General features: G+C 41.7%; 2 protein-coding genes across 8 annotated transcripts in view; both read right to left on the bottom strand.

The window, feature by feature from the left end:
- The window catches only part of LOC133575000 (zinc finger MIZ domain-containing protein 2-like), a 52,630-nt gene extending 41,460 nt beyond the window's left edge, over nt 1–11,170 (bottom strand). Inside the window, exon 1 of one of the 3 annotated variants that reach the window (XM_061927437.1) lies at nt 10,837–11,170. The gene's annotated coding sequence lies outside the window, so the exon portion shown is untranslated. Of the gene's footprint in view, nt 1–10,572; nt 10,687–10,836 lie in introns of those variants that run through there. The other 2 variants (XM_061927440.1, XM_061927439.2) reach the window with 2 other exon arrangements.
- A 2,792-nt stretch (nt 11,171–13,962) lies between these two features.
- Nucleotides 13,963–27,297, bottom strand: part of LOC133574962 (2-oxoglutarate dehydrogenase complex component E1-like) — a 57,730-nt gene continuing 44,395 nt past the window's right edge. For 2 of the 5 annotated variants that reach the window (XM_061927356.1, XM_061927355.2), the window contains 7 exons: nt 25,058–25,236; nt 20,752–20,823; nt 20,552–20,677; nt 20,407–20,479; nt 20,188–20,339; nt 19,968–20,122; nt 13,963–14,453 (listed from right to left, as the gene is read on the bottom strand). In XM_061927356.1, coding sequence (XP_061783340.1) covers nt 14,330–14,453; nt 19,968–20,122; nt 20,188–20,339; nt 20,407–20,479; nt 20,552–20,677; nt 20,752–20,823; nt 25,058–25,236 — 881 coding nt within the window. In that variant the 3' untranslated portion in view covers nt 13,963–14,329. Of the gene's footprint in view, nt 14,454–19,967; nt 20,123–20,187; nt 20,340–20,406; nt 20,480–20,551; nt 20,678–20,751; nt 20,824–25,057; nt 25,237–27,297 lie in introns of those variants that run through there. The other 3 variants (XM_061927357.1, XR_009811440.1, XR_009811439.1) reach the window with 3 other exon arrangements.

Consider the following 27,297-nt stretch of genomic DNA (forward strand, 5'->3'; position numbering starts at 1 on the left):
CTTAGACTCCCGTCCTTACACGCTGCAATATTTCATTAAAAAAACGCAAAAGTGATACTTTGACGCGAATATGAAAGTGTGTATTTTCGCAGACAATTCCCATAGCTGTCAATCACAATGACAAGCACACATTTGATGAATGGTTTAGTAAGTAAGAGTTGTTTTAGTTATATTGTCAAACTCACATACGCCGCTTGAAGTGATGAATAAAGACTAAATGAGTAAAAACGTTATGGACAGCCAGAAGAAGCACTTGTGTTTCCGGTTGAAGGCTCAGTCACTCTAAACAGACGGGCACTGCAGCACCTGCAGTCAGTGAACTTGTCCAAAAGATGGCGCCTTTGCAAGAACAATAACTTTAGTATCTTTGCTTGTTGTTGTTTTTAACTATTTGCATTATGGCCGTCAGCAAAGAAAAATCCATAAATTAGCCGCACCTTTTTATAAGCGTATGAAAAAAGTAAGCTTCCAGAATTTAAGATAAGTTAGCCTTTTACATAAAAGTTGCGAGTTGAAACTGTCAAAATGTTCCCATTTAGATGTTTTAAAAAGGTCTTACATCTTTACATGTAAAAATGCCATGTAGTTCAGCGATTAGCATGCCTTCTTGTCTGCTTCTTACTTGGCGTAAAATATGTTCAACTTTGACCTTCAGTGATAATGTACTTTGTAATTTGCGGCAATGGAAGTGATGGTTATTTACTTAAGGGAGCGGTCCACACTGTGTATAGCAGGGGTGCTCATTACGTCGATCGCGAGCTACCGGTCGATCGTGGAGGGTGTGTCAGTCGATCACCAGCCAGGCATTAAAAAAATAGTCCTAAAATGAGCGATCATAAATCTTCACTATGACGTCACTTTCGTCACTTGATTGACATTCACGGCACCCGAGGGTCTTCTGAGATGACGCTGGCTGCTGCCAGCTCATTAAAATTACCGACAGGAAGACGAGAAACACTTTATTTCAACAGACTCTGTACCTGTCGTCAAAACTCCAAAGACCGACTGCACAGTTGCAAAATAAAAGCTCTGCTTCATCCTGCCTGCGGTAACAAAATAAGAGTCTCAGAAAGCTGGCGTGCACAAGCTAGCAAGCTACGGAGTTTGCCGACAATGTATTTCTTGTAAAGTGTATACAGAGGAGTACGGAAGCTGGATAAATAAGATGCCAAAAACCAACCACTTTCATGTGGTATTGGACAGAAAGGAGGACTTTTTTTTCTCCATTCGAAAATGCGGACGTTACCATCACTACTGTCTGATTCCTATCAATGCAAGTCATCAGAATCAGGTAATACACCAACTTATATTCTTGTCCTCATGAAAGAAAGGAATCTATATGTGTTAAACATGCTTGTATTATCTTTAAACACCTTTAACTTATTAACAATATTAACTATATGTGTTAAACATGCTTGTATTATCATTAAACACCTTTAACTTGTTAGAATGAGGTAGATCCCCGCGACTTGATCAATTGACAAGTAGCTCGCCTGCAGAAAAAGTGTGAGCACCCCTGGTGTATAGACTAAGGACATGTAACGATCCGAAAATGTTATATCCCGGGTATCGCGAGCAAAATGATCCGTTATTATTATGGCAGTATTGTTGAATGCATTTAAAAAGTACTTATACACACACTCAAATCTTGACCAAGTTTTTTTCCAAATTAAAATAGACACCGTTAGAAAACTCACTATTTCGTGTTTTTATACTTTAGTCGTAGTATTTTATGTTTTAATAGCTAAGCTTTTAACTAAAACGTATAATAAATCATTCACCCCTATACAATATCCTACTGTGCAATATTACCCTTCAAGTGCAATACATCTGACACGGATTGTTATTACTCCGGTACTCTTGTCTTGTTCTGTATATTGTACCGTATTTTGTACAGGATTGCTTATTATTTTTATTGGATAGTAGTCTGTTTATTTCAATTCTTATTTTTTTAATCTTTATTACTTCTTGTGTAATTTATTTGTATCCCATATTTGTTTCCATTACCGCACCTTAAGTTGGAGTCCTTAATCTCGTTATATAATGACAATAAAGTCCATTCTATTCTTTTACTATTTTAAATGTTTTACTGTAGCATTTTAAGATTTATTTAAATGAAAATACAACATCCATTAATGTCATTATTTTTGGTGGTAGTTGTGGCATCTTACTCTGTTCAGCAGCCCTTGAACGCACCGTAAAAACACCTCTGCCTCGTATAAAACGTCTCTCTGTTCTAGAGAGCACAGCTTGTATCTTTGATGTACACAATTGATGATCTGAGTTGCTCAGAAAGCAATGTGTTTATGTATCCTATTTTTCAGACTATAAGCCGCACTTAAAATCCTTTCCCCCCCCTCAAAACTCGAGAGTGCGCCTTATAACCCGTTTGGTTGAGCTTACCCACCTTGAAGCAATTTAATTTAGTACATGGTGTAATGATAAGTGTGACCAGTAGATAGCAGTCAAACATAAGAGATAAGTGTAGCCTGCAACATTTGATGTACACAATTGATGATCTGAGTTGCTCAGACAGCAATGTGTTTATGTACCCTATTTTTCAGACTATAAGGCGCACTTAAAAAATTGTTTCCCCCCTCAAAACTCGAGAGTGCGCCTTATAACCCGTTTGGGTTGAGCTTACCCACCTTGAAGCAATTTAATTTAGAACATGGTGTAATGATAAGTGTGACCAGTAGATGGCAGTCAAACATAAGAGATAAGTGTAGCCTGCAACATTTGATGTGCTTCAACATAGGAGTATTATTATGGTGTGTGTATAAGGTAAGACATTATCTGGCGTTTTGTTTTGCAATATTATGCAAAAGCAACTTTTCTTACCTTCTGATCCCACAAGGGATTGGAACAATTTCCCTTGTGGATCATTAAAGTTAAGTGTATTTTGAAAAACTGCGCGCGTCCACCTTTGTAGTCTGTGCAGATACCGTAGTTGATAAGCTTCTTCTTGTTCTCTATCTTCTTGTTATGTGACATTCATCCTCCGCTGTTGCCATTTCTAATATAAAGTAGTGTAAAGTTCTTACTTATATCTGTCAGTAAACTCGCCATGAAAGCACTAAAACATACCGGTGTAGTGAGTTTACATTATTCACCCAAGGAACTTTAGTTATTAGAGAGTTCTGGTCGGACGGTTTTTCACGGGACACATTTCCGGGCGTTGTTGTTGCACTAGTGAGCCACGGATGAGGAGACACTGCTCCGTTATTGATTGAAGTAAAGTCTGAATGTCATTAAAACAGTTAGCTCCATCTTTTGACACTTCTTCCACTCCCGTCCTTGCACGCTACACCACTACAACAAAGATGACGGGGAGAAGACGCTGTCCAAGTGGAGGCACGTAAATAAGACCGCCCACAAAACGGCGCATCCTGACGCGACTGTCAGAAAGCGGCTTGAAGATGATGTGTAAAACATCATCTATGCAACATTTTGAGCAAAGAACCACCATTACATGTTATGTAGACCACAAGGAAGTCTTTCACATTTAGAAAAAATATTAATAATATGACTCCTTTAATGCGCCTTATATATGAAAAACGATCAAAAACAGACCATTCATGGACAGTGCGCTTTATAATCCAGTGCACCCTATGGTCCGGAAAATACAGTAAGTTCAGATTGGAGCACGTTGTTTAATGGGAGAAACACGCTAATGGCTCTTGTTTTCATGTTTGCATTTTTAGCCAATTTATCAAAGTGTACCGTATTTTCCGCACTATTAGCCGCACCTAAAAACCACAAATTTACTCAAAAGCTGACAGTGCGGCTTTTAACCCGGTGCGCTTTATATATGGATAAATATTAAGATTCATTTTCATAAAGTTTCGGTCTCGCAACTTCGGTAAACAGCCGCCATCTTTTTTCCCGGTAGAACAGGAAGCGCTTCTTCTTCTACGCAAGCAACCGCCAAGGTAAGCACCCGCCCCCATAGAACAGGAAGCGCTTCTTCTTCTACTGTAAGCAACCACCCGCCCGCGTAGAAGAAGAAAAAGCGCGCGGATATCATCGTACGTTTCATTTCCTTTGTGTGTTTACATCTGTAAAGACCACAAAATGGCTCCTACTAAACGACAGGGATCCGGTTCATGAAAAGACGCAATCTCTCCATCCGCACACGGATTACTATTTCACAGCAACTGATATTCCTGTGAACCGCACTGTGGATACAACGGGAGCACGTACGGTGAATATTCGCACCACAGGGAATGAGAAGTCATCCTTCACTGTGGTTCTAGCTTGCCATGCTAATGGCCAGAAACTTCCACCCATGGTGATATTCAAAAGGAAGACCTTGCCAAAAGAGACCTTTCCAGCCGGCGTCATCATAAAAGCTAACTCGAAGGGATGGATGAAGAAAAGATGAGCGAGTGGTTAAGGTAAGTTTAAGTTTACGCGAAGAGGCCGGATGAAGAAAAGATGAGCGAGTGGTTAAGGTAAGTTTAAGTTTACGCGAAGAGGCCGGGTGGCTTTTTTCACGCAGCTCCGTCCATGTTGATATACGTATGTTTGTGATTGCACATTTGCGTACATTTTGGGAGTGAACAGAGTTGTTAGAACGCTGGTTTTTAATATATTATTAAAGTTTGACTGACCTATCTGACTGTTTTTTTGACATTCCTTTAGCGCAGTTAGATGCGGCTTACAACGCGGGGCGGCTTATAGGTGGACAAAGTTTTGAAATATGCCGTTCATTGAAGGCGTGGCTTATAACCCAGGGCGCCTTATGGTGCGGAAAATACGGTAGTTGTCAATCACGTTTTTTTTAATCATTTTCATTTTGTTTTACCACGGCCATTATTAATACTGTTTGTTGCTTCCCTAGTATGGACACGCAGTTAGCTGCTAGCCACCTGTCAGTCACGACCAAAAATAGATCAGTATTGGCTGATCCTGTACTTTTTCATGGAAATTGTCACATCTCTAAAAATGACTTTTAGGACAAGCTAGGACCAGAAATTAAACCATGTAGTGCACTTTTTGCTTCATAGTCTTTGTGTTTTGTAAACAAGGTAAAGCAATGGTTAGATCAGTGTTTTTCAACCTTTTTTGCACTGAAAAAATGCGGAGGCACACCACCAGCAGAAATTATTAAAAAATGAAACTCAGTTGACAGTAAAAAGTCGTCGTCGCAATTGTTGGATATGACTTTAAAGCATAACCAAACATGCATCACTATAGCTCTTGTCTCAAAGTAGGTGTACTGTCACCACCTGTCACATCACACCATGACTTATTTGGACTTTTTTGCTGTTTTTCTGTGTGTAGTGTTTTAGTTCTTGTCTTGCGCTCCTATTTTGGTGGCTTTTCCCCTTTTTTTTTGGTATTTTCCTGTAGCAGTTTCATGTCTTCCTTTGAGCGATATTTCCCGCATCTACCGTATTTTTCGGAGTATAAGTCGCACCGGCCGAAAATGCATAATAAAGATGGAAAAAAACTTTTATAAGTCGCATTTTTGGGGGAAATGTATTTGATAAAAGCCAACAGCAAGAATAGACATTTGAAAGGCAATTTAAAATAAATGAAGAATAGTGAACAACAGGCTGAATAAGTGTACGTTATATGAGGCATAAATAAGCAACTGGTATGTTAACGTAACATATTATGGTAAGAGTCATTCAAATAACTATAACATATAGAACATGCTATACGTTTACCAAACAATCTGTCACTCCTAATCGCTAAATCCCATGAAATCTTATACGTCTAGTCTCTTACGTGAATGAGATAAATAATAATATTTGATATTTTACACTAATGTGTTAATCATTTCACACATAAGTCGCTCCTGAGTATAAGTCGCACCCACTATGAAAAAACTGCCACTTATAGTCCGAAAAATACAGTACTTTGTTTTAGCAATCAAGAATATTTCAGTTGTTTTTATCCTTCTTTGTGGGGACATTGTTGATTGTCATGTCATGTTCGGATGTACTTTGTGGACGCCGTCTTTGCTCCACAGTAGGGATGTCCCGATCCAGGTTTTTGCACTTCCGATCAGATACTGACCGATACTGACAGATACTGGCCTATCCGAGCATGTATTAAAGTTTAAAGTTATTTAGCCTACTTAGTTGTCAGATTCATGTTGAAAAGGGTTTTAGTACTCTTGATAACAACTAGCCAGCTGAATTAGGGGAGTTTGAATAATACACAATGGTTGGTAACAAGAAACTGACCCGTTTATTCAAGGATAAACACAAAATAGACAAAATTATACGTGACAAACAGAAATGGCATCATTGAACTAGGGCTGGGCGATATGGCCTTTTTTTAATATTGCGATATTTTAAGGCCATATTGCGATACACAATATATATCTCCATATTTTGCCTTAGCCTTGAATGAACACTTGATGCATATAATCACAGCAGTATGATGATTCTATGTGTTTTGATTGATTGATTGAGACTTTTATTAGTAGGTTGCACAGTGAAGTACATATTCCGTACAATTGACCACTAAATGGTAACACCCCAATAAGTTTTTCAACTTGTTTAAGTCGGGGTCCACTTAAATTGATTCATGATACAGATATATACTATCAGATATATACTATCATCATAATACAGTCATCACACAAGATAATCACATTGAATTATTTACATTATTTATAATCCAGGGTGTGGAGGGGGGCGCCGGATGTCAAAAAGACAGCCAAAAGAGTTTGATATGAGAATAAATCTAAAGTTAAAATATAGGGTAGAAATGCACCCATTTGCAGGAAATGTAGTCTTGATTTTCAAAATGTTCTTTCAAAGCTTGCATGTCTACATTAAAACATTCTTCTTCATACTGCATTAATATATGCTACTTTTAAACTTTCATGCAGAGAAGGAAATCACAACTAAAAAAAATCACTATTTTTTCATACGGTGTTGATGTGGAAATGTTTGCTTCGGCATTTTGATGGTGTGGACGTGTGGCACCGAATGGAGATAAGCGTCTCGACAGACGTTACAATATTTGAACAATGATGACGAAAACGGTTTTCTCTGTCGTGTCCGTGTGTCGAAAATTGTTATGCGCTTATTTTTTTATTTGATTTTATGCGTGGCATATAATTGCTATGCGCAGAGGATGTTTGAGCAGTACGCAATTGCACAAGCACGCACCTTAGAGAGAATGTTGGTCACACGGCTGCACTAGCATCACAGCTAACGTTAGCCATGCTGCTATCTCTCTGCTGGGAGAGGACGTATACGTATGTGACGTATGACGTGACAGTATGTGACGTGTGTAAGAAGGTGCACTTGCTGTCTGTGAGAGGGAGACACAGAAAAGAGTGAGAAGAGCCTGTCGTGTAATGCCAGCAGCTAAAAGCAACTGCGTGAGAATCCACAGACCTCAGACCTGTGGATGTGTTGAAGGTGTGCTGGAAAATGCGGAACGGACGTTAGGGAGCAGCAGAAAAGTGGAATGTATTATTTAAATCGGTGCGTTGGAAAACACGGACCGGAGTTTTTTTTAAACTGGATCTGGATCGGCATTTTCCCATGCCTTGCCGATACGCATTTTTTGGCAAATATCGGCGGCCGATCCGATCCAAATATCGGATCGGGACATCCCTACTCCACAGTAAGTCTTTGCTGTCGTCCAGCATTCTGTTTTTGTTTACCGTATTTTCCGCACCATAAGCCGCCCTGGGTTATAAGCCGCGCCTTCAATGAACGGCATATTTCAAAACTTTGTCCACCTATAAGCCGCCCCGTGTTATAAGCCGCATCTAACTGCGCTAAAGGGAATGTCAAAAAAACAGTCAGATAGGTCAGTCAAACTTTAATAATATATTAAAAACCAGCGTTCTAACAACTCTGTTCACTCCCAAAATGTACAGTAATGTGCAAATGTGCAATCAATAAGCATCAATAACTTAATGTTGCTCGAACGTTAATGTCACAACACACAAAATAAACATAACGCTCACTTTCTGAAGTTATTCTTCATTCATAAATCCCTCGAATTCTTCTCCTCCGGTGTCCGAATTAAAAAGTTGGGCGAATACGGGATCCAAAATCGTCGCAGTTCTGTGAATCCTGCCTTCCGGAAAGCTAGGACCACAGTTGTGACCGAAATATCCGCCCAGGCATTTACGATCCACTGGCAGATGTTGGCGTATGTCGTCCGGCGCTGTCTCCCTGTCTTAGTGAAGGTGTGTTCGCCTTCGGTCATCCATTGTTCCCACGCCGTTCGCAGTCGTGCTTTAAATGCCCTGTTGACACCAATATCGAGCGGTTGGAGTTCTTTGGTTAAATATTGCCTTAAGTTTAAATTCTGCGTTATACGCGTGTCGCTTAGTAGGAGCCATTTTGTGGTCTTTACAGATGTACCGTATTTTCCGCACCATTAGCCGCACCTAAAAACCACAAATTTACTCAAAAGCTGACAGTGCGGCTTTTAACCCGGTGCGCTTTATATATGGATAAATATTAAGATTCATTTTCATAAAGTTTCGTTCTCGCAACTTCGGTAAACAGCCGCCATCTTTTTTCCCGGTAGAGCAGGAAGCGCTTCTTCTTCTACGCAAGCAACCGCCAAGGTAAGCACCCGCCCCCATAGAACAGGAAGCGCTTCTTCTTGTACTGTAAGCAACCACCCGCCCCCGGAAGAAGAAGAAGCGCGCGGTGCATGCTGGGATATGTGACGTTTCATTTCCATTTGTGTGTTTATGTAAAGACCCCAAAATGGCTCCTATTAAGTGTGTTGTCTGTCTAATTATAAATAATGCAGACGAGGCGTGTTAACTGAGTTCTCAACGTTTACTCACAGCGTGCTCATAACCACATTCTAACTCCCAGCATACAACAACGCTTCTCAGGGCTACCGCGCATGCTCGTCACTATCGTTGCATGCTGGGTAGTGTAGTTGTTATATTTGCTAGCTCATAACATCACATTAAGAGACACGCTTACGCGCTTAATTCAATACTCGCCGTCATTCCGGGTGGATTGACAAAAGACCTCCAGCCGCTAGATATTGGTGTCAACAGGGCATTCGAAGCTAGACTGCTAACTGCGTGGGAACAATGGATGACAGAAGGCGAACACACATTCACTAAGACAGGGAGGCAGCGCCAGACGACGCCAACATCTGCCAGTGGATCGTAAATGCCTGGGCAGATATTTCGGTCACAACTGTGGTCCGAGCTTTCCGGAAGGCAGGATTCACAGAACTGCTGGATAACAGTGACACTGACTCCGATGACTTCGACGAGACGGAACCGGCCATTTTGGATCTCACATTTGCCCAACTTTTCACTTCGGACACCGAAGACTAAGGATTTACGAATGAAGAATAACTTCAGAAAGTGAGCGCTATGTTTATTTTGTGTGTTGTGACATTAACGTTCGAGCAACATTATGTTGCTATTGCTCTGCACTATTTTGAATTTTACTATGTTTGTGATTGCACATTTGCGTACATTTTGGGAGTGAACAGAGTTGTTAGAACGCTGGTTTTTAATATATTATTAAAGTTTGACTGACCTATCTGACTGTTTTTTTGACATTCCCTTTAGTGCAGCGTAGGCGCGGCTTATAGTCCGGGGCGGCTTATTGGTGGACAAAGTTATGAAATATGCCATTCATTGAAGGTGCGGCTAATAATCCGGTGCGCCTTATAGTGCGGAAAATACGGTAAACACACAAATGAAATGAAACGCAATATCCGGGGGCTTCTTCTTCTATGGGGGCGGGTGGTTGCTTACAGTAGAAGAAGAAGCGCTTCCTCTTCTATGGGGGCGGGTGCTTACCTTGGCGGTTGCTTACCATAGAAGAAGCGCTTCCTCTTCTACGGGGGAAAAAGATGGCGGCTGTTTACCGTAGTTGCGAGACCGAAACTTTATGAAAATAAATATTTATATTAATCCATATATAAGGCGCACCGGGTTATAAGCCGCACTGTCAGCTTTTGTGAAAATCTGTGGTTTTTAGGTGCGGCTTATAGTGCGGAAAATACGGTACTTTGTAGCTTAGTTTGGTTCTGCATAGCCTTCCCTAAGCTTCAATGCCTTACTTAGGGGCACTCACCTTTTTGTTTATTTTTGGTTTAAGCATTAGCCTGCACCCCGCTGTTTTCAACATCTTACAAGGCAATTAGCTACCTGCTGCCACCTGCTGATATGGAAGAGTATTACACGGTTACTCTGCCGAGATCTAGACAGTACAGACACTCAACAACAACACATCATTTGCAGTTGCAAAAAATATTTAAACCCAAATATGTGAAATTAGATCATCTCCTACTGTATCTCACAGTGGGTTAGCCCATGGCTGAACTAATGGAGATGGTCGTGGACATGATTGGAGTCACGATGATGGAATATGGAAACATTTTAGGAAACAAGACGGACATGATGAAGGACATGAAGTATGACAGAAGCCTTGATGGTCGCACAAAGAAACATGAGAATGTCCTTAGAGCATCAAAGAATGTTCTACAGGTGCTCACGCACGCGTGTACGTACAAGAAAAACACAAAGAGAGCCACGCACGCACACCAACTTACATCAATACGCACTATTTTAGGGACCAAAAACGTGCGTGAGAGGGTTACCTGTCTGCGTGTGCACGCGCCGCGGCCGCCGTCAGCGTCGACGCGCACGCACCTGCTTCTTTTCCCGCCAACAACAGAACAAAGCACCGAGCGGCGTGCACGCCACACGAGCACCCGCCTACCTGCCTTCCGCCGCCGCCGCCACGCGCGCGCGTCCTCGGCGGCACCGCGGCCGCTAATTTTTTAAGCAAGAGTACTCGCGTCCGAAGCCGCTGTGGCGTGCGTGTGTGCGGCGTGCCCGCGAGACATTCACACGGCACTTACCTGTCCGTGCGCGTGCGTCTGCGTCCACGCGGAGTCCCAATCCAGACTAGCCTTAGCTTAGCCTAGCCTAGCCTAGCTAGCGAGGTGGTGTCGCAGTGTGCTAGCAGCGACTAGCTGTCAACTTTACACTGCCGCCTTTTTACGTGCTCATTAAGAGAAGAGTCTCAAATCAAGCCCACACTTCCGGCCGGTGTCACGTCGAGCCAGGCTAACTCCGCGGGCCAATTGAAAGACGCTCGCTGAGGTGAAGACGCTGACTTGGCCTAGGCGTCCATTGCACAATGACATCTACACGTGACGTCACCGCACAAGCCCCGCCTCCCCCGAGTCACACAGCGGGGCGCGCTGGTCAGGTCACGTGACGGTGACGTCAGCAGGAAACCATCAGGTAGTAAAAAAAAAAAACGCGCGCGTTGCCGCCACATCGCGCCGAGGTGACTCGAAGATGAAGATAAATAAAGCATTTGGAACAGAGTGAGACATCCTTTTTACAGCAGCGAGTCTTTGCTTGCTGTCAAAGACGTCAAGTATATTCATGTGTAGGGATGGCCGATAATGGCTTTTGGCCGATATTTTCCAACTCTTTAATTACCGATACCGATATCAAGTCGTGGAATTAACACATTATTATGCCTAATTTGGACAACCAGGTATGGTGAAGATAAGGTCCTTTTTAAGAACATTAATAAAATAAAATAAGATACATTTAAAAAAAATTCTTGAATAAAAAAGAAAATAAAAAAATATAAAAACAGTTACATAGAAACTAGTAAAGGTATGGTGAAGATAAGGTCCTTTTTAAAAACATTAATAAAATAAGATAAATTTAAAAAAAAATCTTGAATAAAAAAGAAAATAAAAAAATATAAAAACAGTTACATAGAAACTAGTAAAGGTATGGTGAAGATAAGGTCCTTTTTAAAAACATTAATAAAATAAGATAAATTAAAAAAAAATCTTGAATAAAAAAGAAAATAAAAAAATATAAAAACAGTTACATAGAAACTAGTAAAGGTATGGTGAAGATAAGGTCCTTTTTAAAAACATTAATAAAATAAGATAAATTAAAAAAAAAATCTTGAATAAAAAAGAAAATAAAAAAATATAAAAACAGTTACATAGAAACTAGTAAAGGTATGGTGAAGATAAGGTCCTTTTTAAAAACATTAATAAAATAAAATAAGATAAATTAAAAAAAAATTCTTGAATAAAAAAGAAAATAAAAAAATATAAAAACAGTTACATAGAAACTAGTAAAGGTATGGTGAAGATAAAGTCCTTTTTAAAAACATTAATAAAATAAAATAAGATAAATTTAAAAAAAATTCTTGAATAAAAAAGAAAATAAAAAAATATAAAAACAGTTACATAGAAACTAGTAAAGGTATGGTGAAGATAAGGTCCTTTTTAAAAACATTAATAAAATAAGATAAATTAAAAAAAAAATCTTGAATAAAAAAGAAAATAAAAAAATATAAAAACAGTTACATAGAAACTAGTAAAGGTATGGTGAAGATAAGGTCCTTTTTAAAAACATTAATAAAATAAGATAAATAAATAAAAAAATCTTGAATAAAAAAGAAAATTAAAAAATATAAAAACAGTTACATAGAAACTAGTAAAGGTATGGTGAAGATAAGGTCCTTTTTAAAAACATTAATAAAATAAAATAAGATAAAAAAATAAAAAAATTCTTGAATAAAAAAGAAAATAAAAAAATATAAAAACAGTTACATAGAAACTAGTAATTAATGAAAATGAGTAAAATGAAATGTTAAAGGTTAGTACTATTAGTGGAGCAGCAGCACGCACAATCATGTGTGCTTACGGACTGTATCCCTTGCAGACTGTATTGATATATAATGGCCCTGCGATGAGGTGGCGACTTGTCCAGGGTGTACCCCGCCTTCTGCCCAATAGAAAATGGATGGATGGATGGATGGATGATATATAATGCAGAAACCAGAATATTAATAACAGAAAGAAACAACCCTTATGTGTGAATGAGTGTAAATGGGGAGGGAGTTTTTTTGGGTTGGTGCACTATTTGTAAGAGTATCATGTGTTTTTTATGTTGATTTAATAAAAAAAAAACTAAAAAACTGATACCAATAATAAAAAAAAAACGATACCGATAATTTCCGATATTACATTCTAAAGCATTTATCGGCCGATAAATGCTATTCATGTGTCGTGTCGTCTTCTCCACTGGGGGGAGAGGGAGGGGAGGGGGGGGGACCTGCTGGTGTTTTTCACACCTCGGTTGCCCTGGAAACAGATGCAGAGATTTTTTATTTCTTCATGTTTCTCCACATTATCCATATCACCCCCCCACCCCCACCCCCACTACATTCCTCCTCCCCCCTCGACCTGCCGCATAGTAGCTTCACACACACACACACACACACACACACACACACACAGCGACCCACTGCAGTCATTTGACAATGTCACAGCAGAGTCACTTCCACTGCGCGTGCGCGTGGCGAGGCTCTTATATTGGACTTGTCGGGGCTGAGCCTCCAGCCGGGTGGGGGGTGGGGCACATTTGGGGACGAATTGAAATGTTTGTCACACGAAAACCGATCGTGTTCACACACACATTGCGTCTTGCCCGCCTGTTGCCATGGCGACCAACGTTCGCGCGCACACGACGCCTTTGTGCGCACATTGCACTGGAGCCACTTGGCTTTGGCGAGTGCGCCGCATTCCAAGGAACTCTCTGACCTAGAATAACACGCGACGCGGCTTCATTGGGGGTGGGGGCGACGACTTTTTTTTTTTTTTTATTGGGCTGGGGGGGGGGGAGAGAAACAGAGGGAAGGAGAGAGGAAGTAGGGGCGGGGGAGGGGCTAGGAAACAAGGGAGCGAGGAAACACAGGACCGAATTGTTGATTGTTAAGAATACATCATCCATATTAATAATAGGTGAACGTGATGTTCCATCCATTTTCTACCGCTTGTCCCTTTTTTTTGATAGGCTCCAGCACTCCCCGCGCCCCCGAAGGGGTCGCGGGGAGTGCTGGAGCCTATCAAAAAAATGTATCACGTGATGTTAATATTTATATTTAAAAACACCACAAACTATGTTATTAAAATATTACACCTCATTGAGCCTCCTGCTCGCTCTGCTCCATGCTGCCCCCTGGCGTCCGGAAGCCAAACTGTCCCAGCACTCTTCAGCATCCATTGTAGTTTATTGAGGTGAGGTTGGTGTGGGCGACAAAACATCAACATTAAATATTTACATTTCATCCGGCAGATTATTTGTCTTCATATCTATTTCAAGAAAATAGTCAGTTCCATGACATCATCAACACTCAAATAAAAAAAAACAAAAAAACATAGCTTCCAATAAAAATATCAAAGGTGTGCTGGCATGAGTGCGGTTACCTGAGCTGATGTTGCTATGGTTACAGAATAATAGTTACTAATTTTACATTCGCATCTTTACTGGCGCTAATGTTGGCTTGATGAGGTCTCAGGTGGTTGGTTACGAGTCCTTCCCCGCGAAGGCGTGCAGGTCAAAGGCCGTGTTGAGTAGCCGCTGCAGCTCGGCCAGGTGTGTGTGTTTGTTTCCTGTGGCGGGGGCAGCTGCAGGCCCACGACCAGCGTACCTGTCATCACACACACATGCTTCTATTTGTCACCTCTTCTTTAGGACCACCCTTTCTAGTGGGTATATACAACATTAATAATATATACCGTATTTTTCGGACTATAAGTCGCAGTTTTTTTTCATAGTTTGGCCGGGGGTGCGACTTATACTGGAGCGACTTATGTGTGAAATGATTAACACATTAGCGTAAAATATCAAATAATATTATTTATCTCATTCACGTACGTACGGGTAAAAAGGTGTCTAATGCTTAAACCAAAAATAAACAAAAAGTGAGTGCCCCTAAGTAAGGCATTGAAGCTTAGGGAAGGCTATGCTACAAAGTAAACAAAAACAGAATGCTGGACGACAGCAAAGACTTACTGTGGAGCAAGACGGCGTCCACAAAGTACATCCAAACATGACATGACAATCAACAATGTCCCCACAAAGAAGGATTAAAAACAACTGAAATATTCTTGATTGCTAAAACAAAGTACCGTATTTTTCGGACTATACAGGTAAAAGCCAGTAAATTAGAATATTTTGAAAAACGTGATTTATTTCAGTAATTGCATTCAAAAGGTGTAACTTGTACATTATATTTATTCATTGCACACAGACTGATGCATTCAAATGTTTATTTCATTTAATTTTGATGATTTGAAGTGGCAACAAATGAAAATCCAAAATTCCGTGTGTCACAAAATTAGAATATTACTTAAGGCTAATACAAAAAAGGGATTTTTAGAAATGTTGGCCAACTGAAAAGTATGAAAATGAAAAATATGAGCATGTACAATACTCAATACTTGGTTGGAGCTCCTTTTGCCTCAATTACTGCGTTAATGCGGCGTGGCATGGAGTCGATGAGTTTCTGGCACTGCTCAGGTGTTATGAGAGCCCAGGTTGCTCTGATAGTGGCCTTCAACTCTTCTGCGTTTTTGGGTCTGGCATTCTGCATCTTCCTTTTCACAATACCCCACAGATTTTCTATGGGGCTAAGGTCAGGGGAGTTGGCGGGCCAATTTAGAACAGAAATACCATGGTCCGTAAACCAGGCACGGGTAGATTTTGCGCTGTGTGCAGGCGCCAAGTCCTGTTGGAACTTGAAATCTCCATCTCCATAGAGCAGGTCAGCAGCAGGAAGCATGAAGTGCTCTAAAACTTGCTGGTAGACGGCTGCGTTGACCCTGGATCTCAGGAAACAGAGTGGACCGACACCAGCAGATGACATGGCACCCCAAACCATCACTGATGGTGGAAACTTTACACTAGACTTCAGGCAACGTGGATCCTGTGCCTCTCCTGTCTTCCTCCAGACTCTGGGACCTCGATTTCCAAAGGAAATGCAAAATTTGCATGGTTGGGTGATGGTTTGGGGTGCCATGTCATCTGCTGGTGTCGGTCCACTCTGTTTCCTGAGATCCAGGGTCAACGCAGCCGTCTACCAGCAAGTTTTAGAGCACTTCATGCTTCCTGCTGCTGACCTGCTCTATGGAGATGGAGATTTCAAGTTCCAACAGGACTTGGCGCCTACACACAGCGCAAAATCTACCCGTGCCTGGTTTACGGACCATGGTATTTCTGTTCTAAATTGGCCCCTGACCTTAGCCCCATAGAAAATCTGTGGGGTATTGTGAAAAGGAAGATGCAGAATGCCAGACCCAAAAACGCAGAAGAGTTGAAGGCCACTATCAGAGCAACCTGGGCTCTCATAACACCTGAGCAGTGCCAGAAACTCATCGACTCCATGCCACGCCGCATTAACGCAGTAATTGAGGCAAAAGGAGCTCCAACCAAGTATTGAGTATTGTACATGCTCATATTTTTCATTTTCATACTTTTCAGTTGGCCAACATTTCTAAAAATCCCTTTTTTGTATTAGCCTTAAGTAATATTCTAATTTTGTGACACACGGAATTTTGGATTTTCATTTGTTGCCACTTCAAATCATCAAAATTAAATGAAATAAACATTTGAATGCATCAGTCTGTGTGCAATGAATAAATATAATGTACAAGTTACACCTTTTGAATGCAATTACTGAAATAAATCAAGTTTTTCAAAATATTCTAATTTACTGGCTTTTACCTGTAAGTGGCAGTTTTTTTCATAGTTTGGCCGGGGGTGCGACTTATACTCAGGGGCGACTTATGTGTGAAATGATTTAACACATTAGTGTAAAATATCAAATAATATTATTGATCTCATTCACGTAAGAGACTAGACGTATAAGATTTCATGGGATTTAGCGATTAGGAGTGACAGATTGTTTGGTAAACGTATAGCATGTTCTATATGTTATAGTTATTTGAATGACTCTTACCATAATATGTTACGTTAACATACCAGTTGCTTATTTATGCCTCATATAACGTACACTTATTCAGCCTGTTGTTCACTATTCTTTATTTATTTTAAATTGCCTTTTAAATGTCTATTCTTGCTGTTGGCTTTTATCAAATGCATTTCCCCAAAAAATGCGACTTATATATGTTTTTTTCCTTCTTTATTATGCATTTTCGGCCAGTGCCACTTATACTCCGGAGTGACTTATACTCCAAAAAATACGGTACATACTATGCAAATATAAAAAATATGATCTTATATTTAATAATTTTTGGGGGAATTTTTAGTTGTAATTGGTTTTTAATCTTCATTATTTACTTCAAGTTGTTACAGTATCATACTTGCCAACCTTGAGACCTTCCGATTTCGGGAGGTGGGGGGAGGGGGTGGGGGTGGGCGTGGTCGGGGTGGAACGGGGGCGTGGCTAAAAGGGGAGGAGTATATTTACAGCTAGAATTCACCAAGTCAAGTATTTCATATATAAGAAATACTTGACGTTCAGTGAATTCTAGCTATATATATATATATATATATATTTTATTATATATATATATATATATATATATTTTTTTTTTTTTTAAATTATTATATATATATATATATATATATATATATATATATATATATATAAAATAAATACTTGAATTTCAGTGTTCATTTATTTACACATATACACACACAACACTCATCCACTCATTGTTGAGTTAAGGGTTGAATTGTCCATCCTTGTTCTATTCTCTGTCACTATTTTTCGAACCATGGTGAACACCCTCTCTGATGATGCATTGATGTGTGGCACGCACAAAAGTGCTTTCATCAAATGCACTAGATGGCAGTATTGTCCTGTTTAAGAGTGTCACAACATTGCTGTTTACGGCAGACGAACTGCTTTACGGTATACAAAAAAGTGACTGCTGTTGTTGTGTGTTGTTACCGCGCGCTGGGAGGACGTTAATGAAACTGCCTAACAATAAACCCACATAAGAAACCAAGAACTCGCCCTCCATCATTCTATAGCTATAACGTGATTGGGAAGGTACGCTTTTTTATATTGTGGAGGACCTGAGTCCGCCTGAATTTCGGGAGATTTTCGGGAGCAAATTTGTCCCGGGAGGTTTTCGGGAGAGGCGCTGAATTTCGGGAGTCTCCCGGAAAATCCGGGAGGGTTGGCAAGTATGCAGTATGTCTCTATAAATTTTTTTAAATTATTAATTTCGGCCAAAGGGGGCACATTTCAATTTCTTACACACACTTGTTATTTCATATGTTGACCAGAGGGGGAGCACTTTTAAAGGCGACACACAGTCAATTTGAAAAAATCCCTTCTTTTTGGGACCACCCTCATGTTGATAGATGTCACCAGCAGGGGGTGCAAATGAGACATTGTCTATTAGATGCAATGCTATTGGGACCATGATTTATGTCATCACTTGTTCACACCTCCTCATATGGAAGATACTTTTCCTTCTTCATGTCTCAAGAAGGGTAGAAATACAACACACACACACACACATATAATGGGGAGCAAGTATTTGATCATGACTTGTGAGGACCAGCCTTTCTACAGGTTGTGGAGGCATAAAAAAAAGTGTGTAAAATGTCCACTGGCCAGTTAGCTCATACACGTCTTTAAATCTCTGGATTGATGAAGTAATGTGCTGATCATTCTTACTGGGGACCCTGGGGAAAAAGACTTAATGTCCATATTTAAATCATTTTGCATAATTCACACAAATTTGTACGTGATTACTGTGGACCATTTAAAAAAAAAAAAAAAAAGTTCAAGTGCTCAAAGTGCAAATGTCTCACACTCAAACTAACCAGTAAACATGTTTTATGGGCCAAAGCTTAAAAATCACTTAGGCATCTTCAGAATTGATCTGACTATCATTTAAAAAGGCTTCCCTTTAGGGGACCTGTTTTTTTGTCCCCATACCGTCAGAGGTCCCCTAAAGGTGACTGTGTAAACAGAGCCATGTCCCCATTAAGTAAGCATTTCCAGAACACACACACACAAACACAAACACACACACACACACAAGTGTGAACAGTGTTGATACTAGAGATGCGCGGATAGGCAATTATTTCATCCGCAACCGCATCAGAAAGTAGTCAACCATCCGCCATCCACCCGATCTAACATTTGATCAGAACCGCACCCGCCCGTTGTTATATATCTAATATAGACGATGCAAGGCATTAGTGAGGTTATAAAGCTTTTGCCTGTTAAAGAAAGGAGACTGATCCAATGCAGCACAGACATTCGCGTGCCACACTGTCACGACCCAGACGCACACCAGTGCGCAATCATATGGGAGCCGCGCTGAGCGCACCTCCAAGCGCGTCTCGCTGCCGGCGACGGCCGGGTATGGGCCCGACGCTCCAGCGCCATCCATTTTCAGGGCTAGTTGATTCGGCAGGTGGGTTGTTACACACTCCTTAGCGGGTTCCAACTTCCATGGCCACCGTCCTGCTGTCTATATCAACCAGGGTGAGCCCCACCCCTTTCGTGAGCGCACTGCGCGCGGAGTGACCCCTGTTACGCGCCCCCGGCAACAGGGGTGGCGGGCAGGTAAGCTGCGCGGGCGGAGCGCGCGGAGTGACCCCTGTTACGAGCCCCCGGCCACGGGGGTGGCGGGCAGGTAAGCTGCTTACCTGCTGCGCGTGACGCTGGCCGCGGCGAAGGCGGACGAGGCGGGGTGTCGGTGCGGTGGGCGCGGTGGTGACCCTGGACGTGCGTCGGGCCCTTCTCGCGGATCGCCTCAGCTACGGCTCCCGGTGGGGCCCTCTCGGGGGAAGGGGCCTCGGTCCCGGACCCCGGCGAGGCGTCCCTTCTCCGCTCCGTAAAAGTGTCCATCTCTTTTCTTTTTTTTTCTTCTGTTGTGGCATATGCAGCAGGTGCCTGCTCGTTTTTCGTATGTGGGTAACAACATTTAACTATGTATATATATTTCCCAATTGGTTTAACTGCCACCCGCCTGAATCTATTTAAAATCTAATTTTTTTTTATTTCAACCGCCCGACCCGACCCGCGGATAAAATCTAATTTTTTTAAATTTCATCCGCCCGATCCGCGGATAATCCGCGGACTCCGCGGTTAATCCGCGGACTCCGCGGTTGTGCCCGCAAACCGCGCATCTCTAGTTGATACACTCGGCCAATCAAGGCAGCGCTCACTCACCAGACGGGGCGGGCGGGGCCGACAGTGGTCTGGAGGCGGGGCTTGACGTAGTCGTAGTAACCCTGGTTCTTGTGCTCTTCCTGACACCACACCACGTCTGCGTTGGCGTAGCGCTCGGTCTCCACCTTCGCCAGGTCGAAGGGGAACGGCGACAGCTAGAGCGAGCAGTGGAACGTTTGAATAGTCACATCGACGTGTGTGAGCGTCACACTGGCGCTACCTGCTCCACGCGGACCACCGCCACGGTGGCGTCCATGGCTCGGTTCTTGCGCTCGCGGTCCAGATCGTAGTAGATTTTTCCGGTGCAGAAGATGACTCTCTTCACGTGGGCGGGCGGACCCTCGTCTGGGATCACACGCTGGAAGCATGTGCCTGCGGGACGGAGCACGTGTGAGTGGGCACGCCGCACAAGACAAGACGCCCTCCCAGCTGTGCTCACCTGGCAGCATGAGGTCCAAGCTGGACTTGGCCTCGGGGTGGCGCAGCAGCGACTTGGGAGTGAACACGATCAGCTGAGGCCAGAGGAGAGCTCTCGTTCAGGTGTGACACTTTTTGCGTGCGGGTGCGGGGGCGGAGCCACTCACCGGCTTCCTGAAGGGCAGCAGCATCTGGCGGCGGAGGATGTGGAAGTAGTTGGCGGGGGTGGAGCAGTTGACCACGATCCAGTTGCAGTGGTACAGCTGTCGCTCGGCAAAGTCCTCACACACGCTCTGGGAAAAGGTGAGCAGGATGAAGGTGAGAGACTTGGGACTGAACCAGACGAGGAGGTTGGACCCAAACTGACCGGGAACACGTCTGAGTCGTCGTTGCACATCTGGAGAAATCTCTCAGGGCGGGCGGACGAATGCTCGGGACCCTGAAACACAATCGCTTAGCTGTGAAAGCAATCACATCATCTAAACCAGCGTTTTTCAACCACTGTGCCGCGGGCGATTATCTCGTTTCACCTATTTGAGGTAAAAATATTTTTTGCAAAGCAGTAATTATAGTCTGCAAATGATGTGTTGTTGTTGAGCTCGGCAGAGTAACCGTGTAATACTCTTCCATATCAGTAGGTGGCAGCCGGTAGCTAATTGCTTTGTAGATGTCGGAAACAGCGGGAGGCAGTGTGCAGGTAAAACGGTGTCTAATGCTTAAACCAAAAATAAACAAAAAGGTGAGTGCTCCTAAGAAAAGGCATTGAAGCTTAGGGAAGGCTATGCAGAATGAAACTAAAACTGAACTGGCCACAAAGTAAACAAAAACAGAATGCTGGACGACAGCAAAGACTTACTGTGGAGCAGAGACGGCGTCCTCAATGTACATCCGAACATGACTTGACGATCAACAATGTCCCCACAAAGAAGGATAAAAACTACTGAAATATTCTTGATTGCTAAAACCATACCTGCCAACTTTTGAAATCAGAAAAACCTAGTAGCCAGGGTCCAGGCGACGCAAAATGATTATTAGCATTCAGACAGGTTAAAATGTTGCTAAAACCAATGTCGTCATCGAAATATCGAACACAAATGGGGTACAGTTTTACATCGTCATAATCGGTGCTGCCGTCAGTCGACATGCTAAATGGTTCCGTCTTCATGACATCGGCGATACTTTTTGAGGATTCTGTTCCAAGACACTGAATAATGTTTGATGTTTTGGTTCGACCACATCCATATTTTTTTGGCGATTTTCGAGTCGGGAAACATTTTCCGAAATAACCGTCCCGTGTGATCAGCCAGTGCGATTGGAAGTCCATGCTCAATTATTGCCTCCGTAAATAAAACTTCGGCATTTATCACATCCAAAGAATCTGTTTGGGCGACGAAAAACGTTGAAAGTTTTCCACTTGTATCGCTAGCAACGGCATTAGACTTGTGTTTTTTTGTCCCAACGTGGTCTTTTACATCGCTAATTCCTCCGTTAAGGTGCAATTCGCGTAGTTTTCACCCTTTTTGGAACGGATAATTATTCCCGGATAGGCTTTTGAATATTCTTCACGGAATGACTGCAGTTTTCTTTTCGGTTTAAGACTCGTTTGCGATTTTTCTCCGGCAGATTCCATGATCGTTCGCTCGTTTGGAAACAATGGCAACTGGTGCTATAAATAGCCTCGCGCATGGCATTCGGAATGGCTCTATAGGAAGTTACGGGAAGCAGTGTCGATTGTCATTGTTGTTACGCGATTTCGTGAATAAAACTTAAAAATAATAATAAAATTTTAATTAATGAAAAACCGTATTTTTTATCACTGCAACCGTAACCCGGAATAGGTTGATGAAAACCGTTCTAATTACGGGAAAACCGGAGTAGTTGGCAGGTATGCTAAAACAAAGTAGATGCGGGAAATATCGCTCAAAAGGAAGACATGAAACTGCTACAGGAAAATACCAAAAAAAGAGAAAAAGCCACCAAAATAGGAGCGCAAGATAAGAAGTAAAACACTACACACAGGAAAACAACAAAAAAGTCCAAATAAGTCAGGGTGTGATGTGACATGTCGTGACAGTACACCTACTTTGAGACAAGAGCTATAGTGATGCATGCTTGGTTATGCTTTAAAGTCGTATCCAACAATTGCGACAACGACTTTTTACTGTCAACTGAGTTTCGTTTTTTATCAATCAATCAATCAATCAATGTTTATTTATATAGCCCTAAATCACAAGTGTCTCAAAGGGCTGCACAAGCCACAACGACATCCTCGGTACAAAGCCCACATAAGGGCAAGGAAAAACTCACCCTAATAATATATAATAATAATGGACCTAATAATACAAAAAGCTCCTTGATAAGTTTCCCAGGAAGTGGGTCAAGTAAACATGTTGTTTGTTTTATCCCACTTACACGCCGTAATAGTTCCTCTAATGTTATTTCATCAAAAAGAGAGAGACTATTTTGTATTGCAGTATCCGTCGTAGATACAGTTGTATCTGTGTTAATAGAACTCAGTTGTAGCTGGGATGCGTTGTCTTTAATCTCCTTTCTAATGAGGTCAATTTTCTTATTAAAGAAATTCATAAAATCATCTGCCGAGTGGGTGGAGCTATTGGGAGGAGTCCCTTGTTGGGTTAGCGATGCTACTGTACTAAACAAAAATTTAGGGTCGTTTTTGTTGAGGCGGATGAGATTTGAGTAATATTTAGCTTTAGCTAAGGTAAAGCATGCGTTTATACGATATTAAACTTTATCACTCCATGCTTGATGGAAAACCTCAAGCTTGGTCGCGCGCCATTTGCGTTCCAACTTTCTACATGATAATTTTAATGATTTCTGCTGGTGGTGTGCCTCCGTATTTCTTCAACGCAAAAAATGTGCCTTGGCTCAAAAAAGGTTGAAAAACACTGCTATAGATAACCAGCAGCTCTCATTCTACTAGAGAGGAAATGTCTCCCCCTGCTGGTGGACAGACACATTACATGCTTCTTTTTTTCCCTTTGAAGTATTACACTCAAACACTGAATACAGATATATATGCAAATATATCAATATGGAAAGAAGGTTAGCTTATGGAACAATCTTGACAGTAGAACAAACAAATCATGATGACAAGATATGATGTGGAGTAAATTATTGTTTTCATGTTTAGTTATGTTGTTGTATGTTAAAAAATATGTGTCATGATTATGGAAAATTGAGTTGAACAACAAATATAATTGTGTGAATACGGGGCAGATGTACAGTACAGGCCAAAAGTTTGGACAAACCTTTTCATTCAATGCGTTTTCTTTATTTTCATGACTACCGTATTTTCCGCACTATAAGGCGCACCTAAAAACCACAAATTTTCTCAAAAGCTGACAGTGCGCCTTATAACCCGGTGCGCTTTATATATGGATTAATATTAAGATTCATTTTCATAAAGTTTCGGTCTCGTAACTACGGTAAACAGCCGCCATCTTTTTTCCCGGTAGAACAGGAAGCGCTTCTTCTTCTACGCAAGCAACCGCCAAGGTAAGCACCCGCCCCCATAGAACAGGAAGCGCTTCTTCTTCTACTGTAAGCAACCACCCGCCCGCGTAGAAGAAGAAAAAGCGCGCGGATATTACCGTACGTTTTATTTCCTTTGTGTGTTTACATCTGTAAAGACCACAAAATGGCTCCTACTAAGCGACAGGGATCCGGTTCATGAAAAGACGCAATCTCTCCATCCGCACACGGATTACTATTTCACAGCAACTGATATTCCTGTGAACCGCACTGTGGATACAACGGGAGCACGTACGGTGAATATTCGCACCACAGGGAATGAGAAGTCATCCTTCACTGTGGTTCTAGCTTGCCATGCTAATGGCCAGAAACTTCCACCCATGGTGATATTCAAAAGGAAGACCTTGCCAAAAGAGACCTTTCCAGCCGGCGTCATCATAAAAGCTAACTCGAAGGGATGGATGAAGAAAAGATGAGCGAGTGGTTAAGGTAAGTTTAAGTTTACGCGAAGAGGCCGGGTGGCTTTTTTCACGCAGCTCTGTCCATGTTGATATACGATTCCATGCGCGCCCACATCACGCTGGTTTTAATATATTATTAAAGTTTGACTGACCTATTTGACTGTTTTTTTGACATTCCTTTAGCGCAGTTAGATGCGGCTTACAACACGGGGCGGCTTATAGGTGGACAAAGTTTTGAAATATGCCGTTCATTGAAGGCGCGGCTTATAACCCAGGGCGCCTTATGGTGCGGAAAATACGGTATTTACATTGTAGATTGTCACATCAAAACTATGAATGAACACATGTGGAGTTATGTACTTAACACAAACAAAAAGGTGAAATAACTGAAAACGTGTTTATATTCTAGTTCCTTCAAAATAGCCACCCTTTGCTCCGATTACTGCTTTGCACACTCTTGGCATTCTCTGGATGAGCTTCAAGAGGTAGTCACCTGAAATGGTTTTCACTTCACAGGTGTCATAGTTTTGATGTGACAATCTACAATGTAAATAGTCATGAAAATAAAGAAAATGCATTGAAATGAGAAGAAGTGTCCAAACTTTTGGCCTGTACTGTATATTCATACTTCTTTCTGATCCTTTTCAATCATGATTTATTTTCAATGTTATGATATATAAATGAATGAAAAAAGAAAGCCAATAAAAAAAAAGGTACCATTCCCTCCATGCCGTGTGGCAGCAGCAGCACGATGCCGTTCTGTCGGAACCACTTGGCCTGACCCGAGCTGATGAACTGGTCTATGATGCACTGAGCCGTGTTGTGGAAGTCTCCGAACTGGGCCTCCCACAGGACCAGCGCGTTGGGACTGGCCATGGCGAAGCCTAACTCGAACCCTGCGTGACGGCCTCGTTATCAATGACCGGCGGCCACTTGATTAGGAACAGCACACGTGGTGGCCGTTCCAAACTTCTAATACACTGAAATATTAGAGATGTCCCGATCTTGTTTTTGGGACTGGGTCGGATTATAATTAGGGCCCGCATGTCCCATTGTATAAGGACTCCCAAAGGGAGTCCTTATACAATGGGACATAAGGACCTATTGAATTTGTAAGGTTTCTTTATTCTTCCGCCGCCACTTTAAACTGTAATTTGACCCACTTAACATGCTTCAAAACTCACCATATTTGACCCACACATCAGGACCTGCGAAAATTGTCTTTTTAAAAAAAAAACTAACAACAAAACTCAAAATTGCGCTCTAGCGCCCCCTACGAAAAAAAAAAACTAGACTGCCTGTAACTCCCACTAGGAAGGTCGGAGAGACATGAAACAAAAACCTTTATGTAGGTGTGACTTAGACCTAGATTTCATAAAAGTATATTCTCGGGGAAAAATCAACAGGAAGTTGGCAATTCCCCCTTCAAGACAAAAAAGTACTAAAAACAGTCACTTTTGCCTCTCTGAGCTGTAATTTGACCCCCTTAACATGCTTCAAAACTCACCGAACTGAACACACACATCAGGACTGGCAAAAATTGTGATCTAATAAAAAAACCTAACCCCAAATCTCAAAATTGTGCTCTAGCGCAATTTTTTAATGAAACGCACAAAAAACTGCTCCTCGGATGAAAAAACTGACTAAACTGCCTGTAACTCTCCCTGAAAAGGTCGGAGAGACATGAAACAAAAACCTCTATGTAGGTCTGACTTAGACCTACATTTCATAATAGTACATTCTCGGGCTAAAATCAACAAGAAGTTGGCAATTCCCCCTTCAAGACAAAAAAGTACTAAAAACAGTCACTTTTGCCTCTTTGAGCTGTAATTTGACCCCCTTAACATGCTTCAAAACTCACACATCAGGACTGGCAAAAATTGCGATCTAATAAAAAAACCTAACCCCAAATCTCAAAATTGTGCTCTAGCGCAATTTTTTTAATGAAACGCACAAAAAACTGCTCCTCGGATGAAAAAACTGACAAAACTGCCTGTAACTCTCCCTGAAAAGGTCAGAGAGACATGAAACAAAAACCTTTATGTAGGTCTCACTTAGACCTACATTTCATAAATTGACAACCCCCAGCAAAAATCAACAGGAAGTTTGCTATTCCCCCTTCAAAACAAATGTTTTTGTAAAAACCGGTCACCTTCCTTCAAAAACTATCTCCTCTGAGCGCGTTTGTCGTTTCGGCTTCAAACTAACACAGGAGAGAGATTAAACCCTTGTGTATAAAATAACAGAACAGCTTTTTAATACCTGCTCCGGTTTGGATTTTATGACCCTTCAAAGACCCGCTGCGCTGATGCTGCTGCGCTGCTGTTTTTTTAAGATGGCTGCTTAAAAGCAGGAAGCACTAACGTGCCCACACAATGCAGACAAGGTAGGTTACTTAGACAAAAGTCTTGGGACATTTCAGACTAAAAGTAGACAAAAGTATTGGGACACTTAGGACTAGCACCTGCCAAATACGCGGGCCCGACCAATGCTGCTTGTTTTAACTGACCTTTATCGCAGTTTTGTCTCAGTGTACATGTGTGAAAGTTGTACTTCTAAAGGGACACAATTACCATTCCTTCTCACACACGTGCAGGAGGGCTACAATTACAAAGTGAAGCCGCTTCTAAGATACTAATCCTCACCAGGGCGGAAAATAAACTTAATATCATTATCACTGGAGGACTAGAGAAAAAGGAATGGCTCACCATGCGACACAAGAAGAGAGTAACAATGTAATGTAGTAGAGTGGAACCTCCTTTTACAAACCTCTTTTCCTTTTACGACATTTTACATGGAGCCAAATATGTCTGTGTGTACAAACATTTCATTCAGCCATTGACTTTGTGTCCCGCCTGCAGGCAAAAAGCAGGGCGCACTTCTCAGCCTGTGTGCCTTTTCTGTGTTTTTTCACTTTTTTTCTTTTTGTCAACTCAATATAATTCCCCAAAAAGACA

The sequence above is a fragment of the Nerophis lumbriciformis genome, linkage group LG32 (genome assembly GCF_033978685.3).
Source record: "Nerophis lumbriciformis linkage group LG32, RoL_Nlum_v2.1, whole genome shotgun sequence".
NCBI lineage: Eukaryota > Metazoa > Chordata > Actinopteri > Syngnathiformes > Syngnathidae > Nerophis > Nerophis lumbriciformis.